This window comes from Centruroides sculpturatus, unplaced genomic scaffold (genome assembly GCF_000671375.1).
Source record: "Centruroides sculpturatus isolate CEXI.00-Female unplaced genomic scaffold, Cexi_2.0 scaffold638, whole genome shotgun sequence".
Taxonomy (NCBI): domain Eukaryota; kingdom Metazoa; phylum Arthropoda; class Arachnida; order Scorpiones; family Buthidae; genus Centruroides; species Centruroides sculpturatus.
Window position 1 is genome coordinate 203660 of NW_019384865.1, and position 15822 is coordinate 219481.

Genomic DNA, 15822 nt, shown 5'->3' on the forward strand with positions numbered 1-15822 from the left:
TGCTTTCCATTGGCATAAACTGTACGAACCATCATCCCCCAAAGATTTTCCATCGGATTCAGGTCAGGGCTTCTAGCAGGCCATGTCATCAGATTAATATTTTTACGTTTAAACCACATTTTTGTTGATTTAAAGGCATGCACAGGGGCATTGTCTTGTTGAAAGATCCAATTTGGTCCACAAATATTTGGTCCAGCTTCCAATAAATGATCTTCAAGCATGCCTCGATACTTCTTTCAATTCATTCTTTGAGTTATAAATGCTAAATCTGTGAATCCAAACGCATCCACACTATTATTGATCCCCCACCCATTTGGCGTTTTGATAATATTTGTTTTTCGGTTCTTAAATCTTGCCAGTAATACATTCAACCGTTTAGACTATCTAAGATGAATTGTTTTTCATCGCTGAACAAAACTTCAATCCATTCTTTGGACTATGTCATGTGTTTTTGTGCCCAATTAAGTAGGTCACTTTTGTGCTTTAATGAAAGTGGTGGCATTGTAGCTTTTTTTCTGAATTTTAACGTTAGAGATTTTCTTAAAACTCTCCACACTGTTGTGCTGCTACAAGGTAGTCTAATTCTTGTTTTATTTTTCTTACTGACGTTTGTTTTGTGGAGCAAACCTTGATGATTTGTCTTCAATCTCCAGGTATAAGCTTGGGTTTTGGACCTGTCTTGAATTTTGGTACATCCTAGCCACATCTTTTTGATAAATAATCACCAACAGTTGATTTTGGACGATTTATATATGCTGAAATTTTTCTTATTGACTTGCCTTGTGATTTATAGGCATCAATCTGCCCTTTTTCATAATCAGACAAATTCTTTGTTCTACCCATTTTAGAACATTGAACAACATAAAAAATTTGTATTACAATTAGATATGTAAGCTAATTTGCGTATTTCAATGCTTGAAACTAAATAATAATCTATTTAAGTCATGAAATTGGTACCTGTCCGGATAAATATGTAACAGTTTTTTTGTACAAAACTTTCAAAAATATTATTTTCAGTGACAAAACAGTGTGGAAACAAGTAAATCTATGTTATTTTTAATAAAACATTTGTCACTTAATGCAGAGAATTTGAGTTTCAGTTTAATTTTTTCGTGTCCGTATAAATTTGAAACACACCTTATTTTGAATGTTTTGTTCGATTTTTTCGAATTTGTTCGTATTAAACATAAAATTCGAATTGGTTCGATTATAGAACGATTGAAAACGTTCCAGAAACGTTGAAAACAGTTCGTTTGACTAAACGTAAAAATTCTCTAATTAGTCTGGAAACGGGGGACCTAATTCTTGCATTTTGTGAAAACGGGTAAGATTAGCTCTAATGTAATTATCTTAATCTTCACTATCGTTACTTTTTGCCCAGCGAAGCGGGTCCTTGCAGCTAGATTCTAGATTACTTAGAAAAACAGTCTTTTATATATATAAAAAAACTATACTATTACATACAAATAAAAACCCAGCGAAGCGGGATCTTGCAGCTAGTATGTAATAAACTTCATAAACAAATTTTACTTTTTTAGTTGTAATTTGAGAAGTTTGTAACAATTTTATTATGTTGTTTAAGCAGTTTATTTACAAAAATTTTGATAGATTATAAAATAATTGATTATGAAATTTACAGTTAATAATAGATTGAAAATGATAGATAATACTTTTATCAACAAACAAGTTAATATCAAATTATAACTATAATTTTGTAAATTTCTTTTGTATTTTAGACTAATATTGAACAAATATCATTAGTAAGTGAAGGGTATAGAAGAGCCGAACAATTAGTTCTATACATGCGGGCTCTGCAACTATTGTCATCATCTCTTCAGTTATCTCGCCAAGAAGTGCAGGCTGGTAATCTTCAGCCTTCTTCCACTGTTAGAACAGGTAATTTTAATATAAAATTCTCCATCTATATTTAATATAAGTTTTTAATAATTGGTTAAAATTATGAAAATAATAATGATGCATTATTTTTTTTCTATCTTTCAAAGTATTACGTACAATGAAAGAACATTTTCATTACTGTCTCAGCATGTGTAAATTACTGAATACATCTGGTATCTTACATTCGACCGGTGTCGATCCAAATTCTTCTGCAATAACAGCTGATCGGTTACTTTATAACTATGCCATAGATATGGTAAATTTTAAAAAATATTGAGAATATTTATTTTAATAATTAAATATATATATATATGAATGTATATTTTACTCATCATTTACAGTGTCAGTCGGCTGCTTTGGAAGAATTATTTGGAAATCCAGAAGAAGTATGTATCAGATTTCATAAATTATAAAAAATATATAAATAAATAGATTTAATAATGTTGAAATTTTTACAGTGCTTTCGAAGATATCAAACAGCTCAAATTCTTTTGCATAGTCTATCTCAACAAATTAATCGAGAAGAAGATAGGAAGCTTCTAATTAAATGTAAGTATAATACCCAATCAAACATCAAGTAGTAACAAATAATAATAATGTCAAAATACTCAGCTTTTTACACTTAACTAATCTATGCTAAAAATTTATCAGAATTAGTTGCTGTTTTAAACCTTTTTTTTATTTGAAATATACTGTTCAAACACTAATATGTTTACATCAGCACATTGAATTTAATAACTCATAAACTTTTGTGACTGTAATATCCAAGTTACTTAAAATATCTGTAATCCTTTTTTTTTCCTTTTAGTCATATTCACTTATAAGTTTTGTAAGCTAATGAAAAATTCATTATTAATCAAGCTTTTAATATTGTAATATCTCTGAAAGTTTTTCATTTTATTTTGAAGTTCTCTGGTTATTTTAAGCTGCTATTTCTTACATTACAATTTAATCAAAAACATTTCAAAAATCCAAAATTTATTTGATCTGAACAAAATTTTGATTATAACCATCTTTTGTAACTAGATTTAAAAACATTCCTATTAAAATAATTATCTAAGTTTGTTTTTTGTTGTTGAAGAAAATATTTTATGCTGTAAATATTTATAAGTTTTACAGTTATAATTTTATAACATGAAGTTAGATTTATTGATATTTTTACTATTTTTTTTGTTTGCATCTGTTTATATTATGCTTGATATTTTAATTACATAATTTGCTACTATAAATCAGAAAATATAAACTTTTACATAAAAACTACAAATAATGAAATAATTTTATATGAATATTTATATTATACTAGCTTACCCGTCGTGCATGGCTGCGATCTCAAAGAAAGGAAATTCAAACAAACTCGTTATGATAAAATTCAATTTACGTTTTATTATTTTTATTGAAACTTATTATTATTATTATTCATTTTCATCGGGAAAACATTTCAAAGTGTTGTTTCAATTCTATTTATTTATTTTATTGTTTACATTTTTTATAGAAAGTTCAGAAAGCCCATTCTTCCACATTTGCAATACAATTTATAGGGGGGAGTCTAAAAAAAGTTTTATATATTCATATATTTGAAGCTGGTGCACTTATAGGATAAAAATACCATGTACTAGTAGACATTATCTTTGAGATTTGTTAAATTTTGTTTTAAGGGATGCATATTGTACATGAGCAGCAGTAGTTGAAAGTTATCACAAATACAAAATATTATTGGGAATGTATCAGTTACATGTAATTTATATGTAAAGTGTTATATATATATCCTTTAATTTTCAAATTCTTACAGATTATTGTCTGTCTGTAAGTAACTACCAATGTCCCTGAAATTGTTTAAACATGGCTGGATCTTCCAGACATTCATAGAATTTTAGCATATTAATAGATGATAGATTACTATTCCTAAACTAAAATTTATTTATTTTAGTTAAACTTACCTAATTTTATTTTATGAAATACCTATTTCTTTGTATGTTGAATGTAAGGCATGTCTACGCATTTGCTATTTGCCATTTGCCAAATTGTTTGTCATTTGGCAAGCATACACATACACACATTCAATTATCTGCCAAGCATCAGTTCATTGCAAGAACAAATGTTCATTCAAGATCTAGAAAATGAACAATTTTCAAATAATAATTTTGTGCTGCTGCTTTTAGTTACGAGTAGTTCATATTTGTTAATGAAAGAAAGCCTAAAAGTTGATGATGATGATGATGGTGGATGATATCATTCCACCAAAGCAGAAAAATGTGAGCATATATGAGAAAGTTTTTAAAAACAATACAACAAAACCATATTTCAAAAAGACCAGGAAAAACTACATACAAAAAATAAAATACATATTTAAACTATAAGCCAAATAAAAAGTTAAATTAATTTCAAAAATAAAAGACAAACAATTGTCAGATTATATCAGGCTATATTACTATTATTATTAATTAAATACTAAGTAATTTGGTGCTAGAGGCAGGCATCAGATGCCAGCTCTTGCTAAATTTATTAATTATAGTTAAATTAATATTTTAATAATTAGAATGTTCTGGGAGAAAAAACATTTGACCCAAAGTGGAGCCAATTCTTTTCTTCCCCAAAGTAAGTGGGAACCTGCAAGTCCCACTTACTGTTTGGTTGTGTTATCAGTTACAGTACCTGGACCTTTGATCCTCACTTCTACAACTTATTTAGATATAATCATACTCCATTACTTATGGTAGTAGTATAGTAGTAGTAATAATGTAGCCTAATATAATCCAGTAATTGTTTGGCTTTAATATGTAACTGAGATTTGGATGTTTATATTTAAAAATAAAACTAGAATTAGTTGAAAAAAAGGCTAAAATAGCAATACTGACTAAAAACAAGAAGTACACAAATGCACGGAAACGAATATTTATCTCCTTTGATTCAGCACATTTTATCTACAATTGGGAACAGGAAGTACCAAACATTTGTCACAAATAAATCATCGACACTACTTGGTATTTGCCAAATGTTTGCTTAGCATTCAGCAAATAGTAGTGTGTAAAGAGACACTTCCTAAAAGAACTTTAGTACTTCTCTGGTTTTATTTTATTTATTTATCTTTTTTGTTTTTCTGTTTTATAATGTGAAAAATGTTGAAAAATTTTTTATTTGGATTTATTGAAATCCAGATCTTTTTATGAATTACAAAATAGATATGTAGATAAAATATACAGAAAATCCCTATACAGATTTTTTACATGTATTATAAGTTTTCATGTTTACATAATAGTTATCTTTTATTTTTGTAGTATTTAGGAAGTTTCATTGTTATCTTTTCCCAGTAGGCATTCTATTTTATTTTATATATTTTATTTTATACAAGAAAGTTGTAGATATGAATCATTGCATTAGGGAAATAAAATGAATTTTAAAAATATTTATCTAGGTAAATATTAAATTTACAGTAACTTTCAAATGATGACATCAATCAAGGGCAATGTGTTTTTACAACAAAATGATCTGCTACTGCACTAATGTTTTCTCAGTTAAAGAAGTTTCTTTTTCAATATCTTGAAAATTAAATTGATTGTAATATCTGGGAACACTGTTATAATTAACTAGAAATTTTCTCATCAAGCATGATGGGATACCTTTTATGAGAAAGTAGAGATTGAAGAATTGAGAAGAGTAGTGATTTCAAGAAATTTGGGAAACGTTGCTAATATTTCTACATATTAAGTAGTTTATACTAGAGTTTAACATTGTGATGCTGTTTCCGCAGCCGTTGACAAATTCAATTCTGCGCTATTTGGACTTCATGGCCTTCAGAGATCTGTTATTATTATTATTTTAGATTTAGAATTTACCTGACAAATTTTACTCTTATGCTTTTATGCCTTAGGCTTTTTTTTACAAAATAGTGAGTCTTTTTAATTTCACGTTGATAAAACAAAGATGAATTGTACATATGTTAGTTAGATGAGTAATAACACTTTCTAAATAATGGGCTTGTTAGATCATTACTTCCAATTGTATAATAGAACATTATGTGGTCACTACAGAAAGATTTAAAAAAAATTTATTATATAAGTGACACAATATGGCTATCTTTTTTAAAGTTTAAATTTAATGAAGTAAGTTTAAAATGTGTCATTTGACAAAATAATTAAAAATGCAAGTTAAGGGAATTTTCCTTGTCAAGCATGAACTAAATGAGGTCACTGACATCACTGCAACATAAGTGCGATCACCAATCTGAAATCAATAAAATGCTTATTCTATAGCTAATATTTCCACAAAATAAGGAGCCTATACTTTCCATCAGAACATAAAATAAATATAACCAAAATTTCATCTGGATTGGACAAAAATTGCAGGAGTTATAAGAAAATCACACTCACACACAGACAGACAACAGCTTTTATATTATTAATTTAGAACAGAAAATCAAACAATTTGTAATGTTAAAAACATAATATATTGTATATACAGTATTATGTAGAAAAAAATTTACTTTTCAATCTGATACTAAAATTATTCAGTTTAAATATAAGAACATATCTATAAATTTTTCCTCTAAGATTTTGCACATATTTTTATAGTGTAATAATAATAATAAATAATTTAATATATTATTATTTCAATCTTGATTAATATATTGTTTAATTTCAGATAAAGATGCAGTGGAAAAAAGGCTTTTTGTTCTACATAGCCAAGGATTCGTTATAGCGTATGATAGTAATTGAGGTTGTGTTTTAGATTTACTGAATTATATATAGAAGACTTATTTCCAAAAATACATCATTAGGATCTCGTAAGGCACTGTTATTTCCTTGTGATACATTTCATCTAGTTCCATTTGGCAACTGTGATTGATTATTTTGGGTAATAGTGTTGTATGGTCAAACTTTAGACAGATCTTGTGAATACTTCGTCCAATAGACAATTTTCTCTAGAACCCTATCTATAAGTGTAGAATCGATATAAAATATTATATTGTATCCTCTCCAAATTAAACATTGCCTTTTTTTATTATTGTTTATTATATTTACAATATTTATTCATTTTTAATGAATTATATTTCCTAAGCCAATTATGATTATGTTTTCATTATTTAAATTGGTTTTATTAGGAAATATTTATGTACTGTATATGTATATGTCAGTTTCTTCATTGCTCGGAAAGAGACTGAAATTTGAATGGAAACGTGATTGATAAAGTTGATTTTTTTATATTATATATATTACATATAAATGTTTTTATGACATTTTGCATGTAATTTCAATGATTATAAAAGACACAACTATTGCTGCAAACTACTGCATCCTTTAAAATTATTATAGATTTCTGGCAATTATACGTGCCTTTAAATTGTTAACAGTACATTTGTGTGCTAGTCTGGTTTTCTCGAGTCCACATTTTGCAACGCCGAGTGAAACTTTACTTATGAAATGTATGTTGTAAGTTGTGAATATTCCTTGAAACATTGATTGTTTTCTCAACCCTTGTGCAGTGGCCATAAAGAGGAGATATTATTTTGTGAAAAATGTGGACTTTATGAACTCAAAAATATGCTTAATCTTTTGTTGATTGCTTGACTATTCACAGAAATATTCAAATAAAAACTTTGATAACGTTTTTATTTGAATATTTATGTTTTTTATATATAATACTTTAAATATTAATCATAGTAACTTTTTAAGGATATTTTACACTGCCACTCAATACAAGGGGTTAAGAATGTCAGTTATTGTAATTTGATAATCAGTTTGAGAATTCATTTTGAATTATTTTGACACGATAGATATTATTGACGCAAGACTTCAACATTTGCTCGGTGATATCTTATTGACATATTTATCACAAAAAAATATTCTATGCTTTTTTAATTTATAGTCAATTTGTATTTACGGTTTCTAAGAACATGTTTATATACTGTAAATGAGTTTAGTTTTTATATCAGAATTGGTTTGAATGCCGTGGATCAGAATATATACTTCATACATTAGTAAGTCATAAGTGTCGAATAGTTAAAGAGTTCTGTACGTTTGCTTTGATTTAAATGTCGCATTAGTTTTATCATTGCTTATTCCTCATTTTTAAGTACTTTTAATGTGTGTGTAGAGAATGAATGAGCACTAGTAAATCTCACTTCTAAGATTTAATTTTTCTCTTCATAAGTTATTTATTTTTTTATATGTTTGTCTTGTATATTTTGAGAAGCATAAAGTTTGCTTAAGTCTTATTTTGTGATATGTATAAATTAAAAAAAAAAAGGAAAGAAAGATTTTTTAAAGAAAAACCAAAATTTGCCTGTATCTTTTTTAAGAAACCATTTCGATTTTTGCATAAATTGATACAAACTTCCAAGTTAACGACCAATTGATAATTTAAGAGCTTATATTTCTTGTATTATAATTGTTGTAATCTGAACAGACCACTAAAGCTTTCCGACGATTAAATTTTTCTACTTTTCATATGCAACAAAAATTACAATAAAAAGTAATTCTATTCTAAATGAACGTAACTGTAAACAGTATATATTTACAGAATTTAAAAATTGTTAAAAAGTGCCATAATCCAATCATCTCTGGCCAAGAATCATCCTTCGGCTTTTCTATATATACACATACACACATAATCTTGTTCATTAAATCTTCATGGAAACAAGTTTGCATTCACTTGTTCCTTATTTTTCTTTTTTTCTTTTTGTAAATTTGTTTCCTTAAAATACTAAAAAAATGATGTGTGCCTTTGTAGTAAATTTTTAACTGGTATTTGGTTTGATAGAATGAATGAGTAGAACTTAACATGTCATTTGTAATTTAATTAATTGAAAATATTTAAGATAAAAAGGGAAATTTGCAATATTACAACAGTTTAAAGTATTACAAATAAGCATGTTTACTGAAAATTAGCAATAGTTCTTATCACCACAAGACAGTTTTCAAGAAAAACGCTAAAATTATGCAAGAAATAAGTACTTTTTATGACTCGTAAACTGATATTTTTCTTAATTAAGCACATATTATAGATGTCGTTATGGAATAAATAAAAAAGTTCTTTCCACCGATGCCTAACAATAGCCAAATATAAATTTCTACTATGGGAATTTAAAATACGATTTAATTTAGAGTGCAAAAGTTAGCGTCATCTCCGTATATGATCTTGCATTAACGATTTTGTCGAATAGACCGTTTTATATAAAATGCATCACGGGTATACATGAGAATACAAGCACCTGTGTGTATGCAACCTTGTATATATTGTAGAATCTATTCCTGTATTATAGTCCTTAGAGACTCATTGAGGTTGATTCTAGAAGTGGTTTAAATTAAAGCACAATGTAATTATATGGCATGTATACTTTGTGATTGTACATCCATTTGTAATAAAATATAGATAAGTGATAAAAAATGTATTGTGTTTTCTCGAATTATTTAAGGATTATCATTTGTAATACCAAGTTGTATACAATAAATAAGTTACTTATTCTATAACAAACATTTTATATTATTATGTTAAAGAATTTCTTTGAAATTAGAGAGATGTGGAAATTAATATTCAAAATATTTGTTTAGTATATTTGGATATTTTCAAAGGAATTGTTTGACATAATATTGAAAGGTTATTATTTTACTTTTCATAAGCTTTATTATAGGTGCCAACATTGAATTTTCCTAAACTGTTGAAGGTGTATCTTGATTAATATATTGTTTGCAGTGACTAGGTTGGAAACAAAAGTATAAACGTGAAGTAAAAACATATGTAAAATGGTGTTCAAACGACTTTTCAAAATAATAAAAGATAGGAGAACAGCTCTGAAGACAAGAGAATTGTGTCCGAAGCACTTGGCTCCTATAACCAACTCAGCTTATTAAATAATGTATTTTAACAGAAGTTATATTCCTAAAATGATAGCCAAATTTCCTACAGTATCCTTTTAAAGATGCCCCAGTTGAAAAGTAAAATATTTTTGTTATAAAAGATGCTAGAAATCTACAAATTATTATATTTAGACAGTGGGGTGGCTAAGCAGTAAATGTTTTGCCCAGTTGCCAAAGCAATAACAGTAACCGATTATTACACTTTTGAGTGGAAATTCTGACTTTATCGACTCTAACACCAAAAGGAAGTGTTAAAACTACTTAAAAATACCCTTTCAACACCCTGCGTATTATATAATGTAACATTAAAAATATGTATAATACATATTAAATATAAAAGGATGCACCCCGATAAATGTTAAAGTGATCTTTCCGGCATTGCGCGAGTATATACAATATACAGGTACTAGTTCCAATACGATGTTTACAGTAAAATAAGAAAGGATCACGTATGGCGCTGTTGTGAGATGCCATTAAAATATAACTTTTACTTTAAGCCATTTTCCTTTCTATGATGATAATTTCGAGGGTAGAGAGGAGTATTTTTAATTGTAAATGCCAATAACGAATAATATTTTCATTATGTCCGATCTCACTCGAGATATGCTACACGACCCTCTATCTCCCCTCCGCGACCTCCGTACTCCAAAATTTAATAGCATTCATGCCCCTTATACACAAGCTACCGTGTCAAACTTCGTTTAGTAATCTTTACCCCATCCTGAGATATTAAACAAAATAGACGCCCCCTCCACACACGGAATTCCTCTTTTTTAAATTTTTGTTTTACTTTTATATTGGGGGGTCTTAAAACTTGAAGATTTGCAAAAATTCCGGAGGGTCAAATTTGACACGATATGTAATACTTTAGGGAAAGTCTTTCCCACAAGCTTGATGACTTTAATACAAGGTCTTCCTTTCTTACAGCGTGTGATCTCAGCCAAGTTAATTGCACTGTTAAACGCACATCGAAGATTGCCATTTACTCATTCCCTAGTGACTTTCCTTCATCCGACGACGCCTCTGTTACCTGAAAGCTTCCGAATCATCGATTCGTTACATCCTCGAACCGATCAACTCGACTACGAAATAACGTTCTCTACAAGCAGGGCCCGCTCTAGGAACGGGCAATCCGGACATTTGTCCGGGGCGCCATTTTGACTGTAAGTGTGAGAAAAATATTGATGTGTTAAATACTCAATTACAGTAGAACCTCGAAAACTCGGCTCTCGATAACCCGGCACTCCGGATAACTCGGCCACACCCTGACAGGGCAAAAGAATCCTTAGATAATTAATTTTCATCATAGACAGCTTTATAAAAGTATTAAACCTTTCATAAAGTATTTTTCTGAGGTCTTTCTTATCAGGTAAATTATTGTACACAGTGTATTCATTAATTTTTATTTTCATGTAGTAAAGGCTCTATGCCTTCATAAAGTACGTAGTTTTCCTTTGTTTAAGGGTATTTGGGCAGTTTATTCTCTGTTATATTCTCAAGTAAACAATACATACAAGTACAGTACAGTATTTTCTGAGGAAACACTCGTACTTATTTTAAGAATATTGCTAACGATACCAATAGCTGTAGCGAGTGGCGAAAGGAGTTTCCCTTAGTTAAAACTAATAAGAACTTTTTACGTTCGACTACAATACAAAATCTTCTTAATGGTTTGGCCATGTTGGCAATTGAGCATGAAATTGCTGATCGAATAAATTTAAAAGATACAATAAAAAAGTTTGCAGAACTGAATGTAAGAAAAAAAAAGTTTTTTGTGATTTTAGCGGAGTTGATGTTAGGCCTACCTTGTTTTATTTTCAAAATAATGACATTTTGATTGTTTGTGCAATAATACATTTTTAATAGCATTTAAAAATGTAAAAAATCATAAGGGTTAACAATTTGTGGCTAGGTACAGATATTTCTTAATTAATTTCTACTGTTTTGTATCGCTTGATTATAAATGTTACATGTTTCTTTCTAAATATGTGTTTTTATTAAAATGAAAATAAAACGATTTGATTTTTATTGAATATAAAAAATATGTATCTTTATTTAAATATATATTCTAAAGGGGCGGAAATTTGTCTTTTTGTCCGAGGCGACGTAACCGCTAGAGCGGGCCCTGTATATATATATAGTTGATCGGGCCTTCTGCCAAGGTATTTACCTACCCGCAAATCTATGTAAACTCTTTCTCTCTCGGGACTAGGACTCACGCAGATAATTAGAATAGCTCTTAGTTATAATATACAGAAACGATAGCCAATAGTTATAATGTAAAAAAAATCCCTTATAAATCCTAAATAACATGTATGATTTTTCTCTGTAAATAGTATTTTATAATACAAACGGGTAATTATGTTTATATTGATCCTTGACTGGGTGAACTTCTTTAAGTCTCTTCAACCTCCTTCATCCCGGATCCGACCGCCTACGAACGTGACCGCTCGCGCGTGAACGTTTACTATCGCGATTTCTGTGTCTTTAAAGACAGAGTGTTGTCACCCTGGCGTGGCGCATTCACGTGTAGCCTTGACAAATAACTTAAAAAACTTCGACAGTAAAAGTTAAATTTAATTATTCGAAATTAAAACACATAAATTTTTAAATTTTACGAGATTAACATTATATAATATAGAGGAAAATTAATTTGTGTATCCGTATTTAAAAGTAGGGCATAACATCAAAGTAGAAGTACTCAAATTCATCTCTCAATTTCAATCCAAACTGCAAATCTTTCAGACATTGAATTCCTTCGAACGGATTGTAGTAATTTGCCGAGGGACTGATTGTTATGTAATTTCCTGCAATGACATGTGTCTCTGCAATTTTAGCAATCAATCGATAACATGTAAACTTTCTAATCCGAAGAATACTATCACTCAATAAAATACATCCGTTCATACTCAATAAATTACATGCTGTTCTCAAACAATATTTTGTCCGTAACTTCAAGTCAGCAGAAAAATTCAAGATTACAGTTATACCTTCTTCAATCCAATGTCTTATAGGAAGATACAATTTGGTGATAAAACAATCTTCCTTAGCAACTATTTCGCATATAAATCGAATATTTGTGTTCATTTTCCTTACTTTCTTAATAAAGTATGCACTTCGATTCACATAAGAGAACCAGGACGAGAGTAATTCGTGTTTTCTAGGACATGTAATGTCACAAACACTCTCTGGAATAAACCATGTCTCGTCGAAATCTTTATTTTGCAAGTAACATCTTATTGCATCTCTCTCTACGTCCATTAAGATCAGTTCAACGAACACTTGAGATTCCAGAAACCATTCTGGCATTGTCAGAAATCGTATGTACGGAAGGAATGGTTTCATGACTTGCCTTAGAGATTTTTCATTATTAATTCTTTTCTTGGCCTATTTTAAAACTATTGTGAAGATGTCTGTTTCCTCAATAAATGAATTTATTGGCCTACGAACGAGTCTATCCATGGTTGTTGCTTCACAGTTCAGCCATTCGTTCGATGAGAGAATTTCTTGCCATTTCGAATTAAATATATTCCAGCATAAATATTATAATCTGCTATCGTTCTCCTGGCATGCTAAGTCATGTACATAACACACGTTCTTAATTCTTGGCGTATCAGTCATAAAATCTCGACATACTTTTCTTAAATCACCTAGGCCTAATCGATTGCTTACGCAGAACACGTCCATCGCATTTTGCATTGATTTTATGGTTTCTTGTCTTTCTTTCAGATATCTGTATACAGAAAATGTGATTAAAATAGAACTATAAGTAGAACTTCTATATTAACTACTGATTTAAAACTGATGGTAATTATCATTATAGAAGAAAACATTATTGATGCAAATTAGAATGTCAATGTTAATACTGTATTTAAACGATAATTACAGAAACTTACTGTCTAATTTGTTGCAAAACATCCAACGAGTATGGTAAGTAAAGGAAGACTGATGTGTTTAAATAAAAACGTAGCATGGATTTTAGTCTATCGCTATATTTACACAGAAGGTATTTTGAGAAATGGATGTGTTGTTTGTCATTGCAGAATACTGTAATCCGATTCATTTATCGCAAATAAATCTTAAATACGCGGTATGCTGTAAATAATGTACGGAAAATTATTGTCGAATTTACAGTATTGTTTCGTTATAAAAAGCTTCGTAACAGTATTGACTTTAAATGTTAATCGTAATTAAATTTAACAATGGATAGAGCTGTTTAATAACTTTGATTAGTTTTAATCGTTATTTAGCAGTCCAAATGCAACTAAACATTGTATGGTGATTTCAGGACATGCAGAAGACGTAGGAATATTTTAACCAACACGCATCACTTTGGCTGTTTTATTTTTATGCGAAACACTTGTGTTATATGTACTCTTTTTACTTTTCAAATCGATTAACTCCTAAAACAAAAAGTGGAGAAAAGTGACAAAGTAATATACATCCATTTTTAAAATTCTCTTTTAGAATATAAATTTGAATAAATATTGTAGAATGTATTATTGTAGATGTTGCTTTATTTAACGACATATAAAATGTATAAAATCGCATAGATATAGGGGAAATAGGTACAAAATGACACAAGCAACATAATTCGAATTTGGCGGTCTCAAGCGCGCAACTGACCACGACACCACGTTATCCGAGTGGCTTTTACTAATCTGTCAAAACGTGAACGCACTCCTCTCATTCGCCCGGGTGTCATGGCCGAAGACAAGCGTTGATACGTTACGAGTTTTTTTCCTTATAACAAGTTTTTTTTGTATAGATGGTAAGTTTTTCACTATTTTATCTATTTCTGTAGCATTTATTTCAATCCCCCCAAAAATTTGTTGTTGCACCTAAATAAGTTTTTTCATTAAAAATAACATCTTTGTATTTATTTTATACTGTAATTTTGTTTTTTTATAACGTAATATGAACAAAACGACATACATAGACAATGCACATAATTACATAGGTATGTCATTTAGTCCATAAGAGCTTAGTCAAGGAACTTACCTTAACCTCTTAACGTTTTATTAATTATAAAAAATGGCTTCCAAAAAAGTCTTTCATTATTGTTTAAAAGAAATTTTATTATAAAACTTTATTTCCTTTCTACATATTATTTAAAAACTTATTNAATATAACAAAGCGAGAGTAAGTGCTTAGATATAACTTATTTTACAACTTATAGATAAGATTGATTACAATTTTAATCATAATTTCAATCGTTATTAACCTCTTAACGTTTTATTAATTATAAAAAATGGCTTCCAAAAAAGTCTTTCATTGTTGTTTAAAAGAAATTTTAGTATAAAACTTTATTATCTTTCACATAACAAAAAACTTGCAACGAATCACGTGACTCGACAAACCTCTTTAGTTTTAACTTCTACTCCTAATATGAAGGCAGTTAAATCCAAAAATGAGTCCAAAGCTCTGCCAGAGAAAAGGAGACGAAACATTATTAAAAGTTACTCGAAGAAGAAAATTTTCCTGATAACTCTCATGATGATGATGATGATGAAGACTGTCCATGCATATATTGCAATGATCTTTTTTCCCGATCTAAGCCTGGAGAAGACTGGTTGCGGTGCTTAAATTATTTCCGTTGGGCTCACGCTTCTTGCCCTGACGTTTCTAAAAGAGCCAAGCGTTTCATTTGTGCACTTTGTCAATAATTTTATAGTTTTTACGTGTATGTCATTTTCTCCTTACGTAATGTATCATTTTGTCCACAGTATATGGACAAAATGGATTCTGGATGATCTCGATTAAACTAACTATATATTTTTTTCTATTATTTTAATATTGTAAATGTTTAGTATATTTTATAGGTAAAGAACCAAAGATGATTGGTGTAGAATATGACAGTGCNTAATGTTGTAAATGTTTAGTATATTTCTTAGGTAAAGAACCAAAGATGATTGGTGTAGAATATGACAGTGCTGTGATATACCAATAAAGAGTTATGGACCTAAAATAAAACCGTATGTCATTTTGTACGTATTTCTTCTAATATTTATATTTAATTTTGAATTTTTCTCTTTAATATCAAAGATTGATTTATCATTGCATAAAGCAATAA

General features: G+C 29.1%; 1 protein-coding gene and 1 long non-coding RNA gene across 2 annotated transcripts in view; one reads left to right on the forward strand and one right to left on the reverse strand.

Moving 5' to 3' along the window:
* LOC111630776 (serine/threonine-protein kinase unc-51-like) overlaps window positions 1-7518 on the forward strand; it is a 90139-nt gene extending 82621 nt beyond the window's left edge. The window contains exons 20-24 of the mRNA XM_023374923.1: window positions 1737-1896; window positions 2004-2152; window positions 2238-2282; window positions 2355-2445; window positions 6535-7518. Coding sequence (XP_023230691.1) covers window positions 1737-1896; window positions 2004-2152; window positions 2238-2282; window positions 2355-2445; window positions 6535-6608 — 519 coding nt within the window. The 3' untranslated portion in view covers window positions 6609-7518. The remainder of the gene's footprint in view (window positions 1-1736; window positions 1897-2003; window positions 2153-2237; window positions 2283-2354; window positions 2446-6534) is intronic.
* Window positions 7519-11791: 4273 nt separating this feature from the next.
* On the reverse strand, window positions 11792-15292 carry LOC111630774. The gene is made up of 3 exons (XR_002757581.1): window positions 15055-15292; window positions 13646-14867; window positions 11792-13482 (listed from the first exon to the last, which is right to left on the reverse strand). It is a non-coding gene; the product is annotated as an uncharacterized LOC111630774 (long non-coding RNA).
* Window positions 15293-15822: the final 530 nt, after the last annotated feature.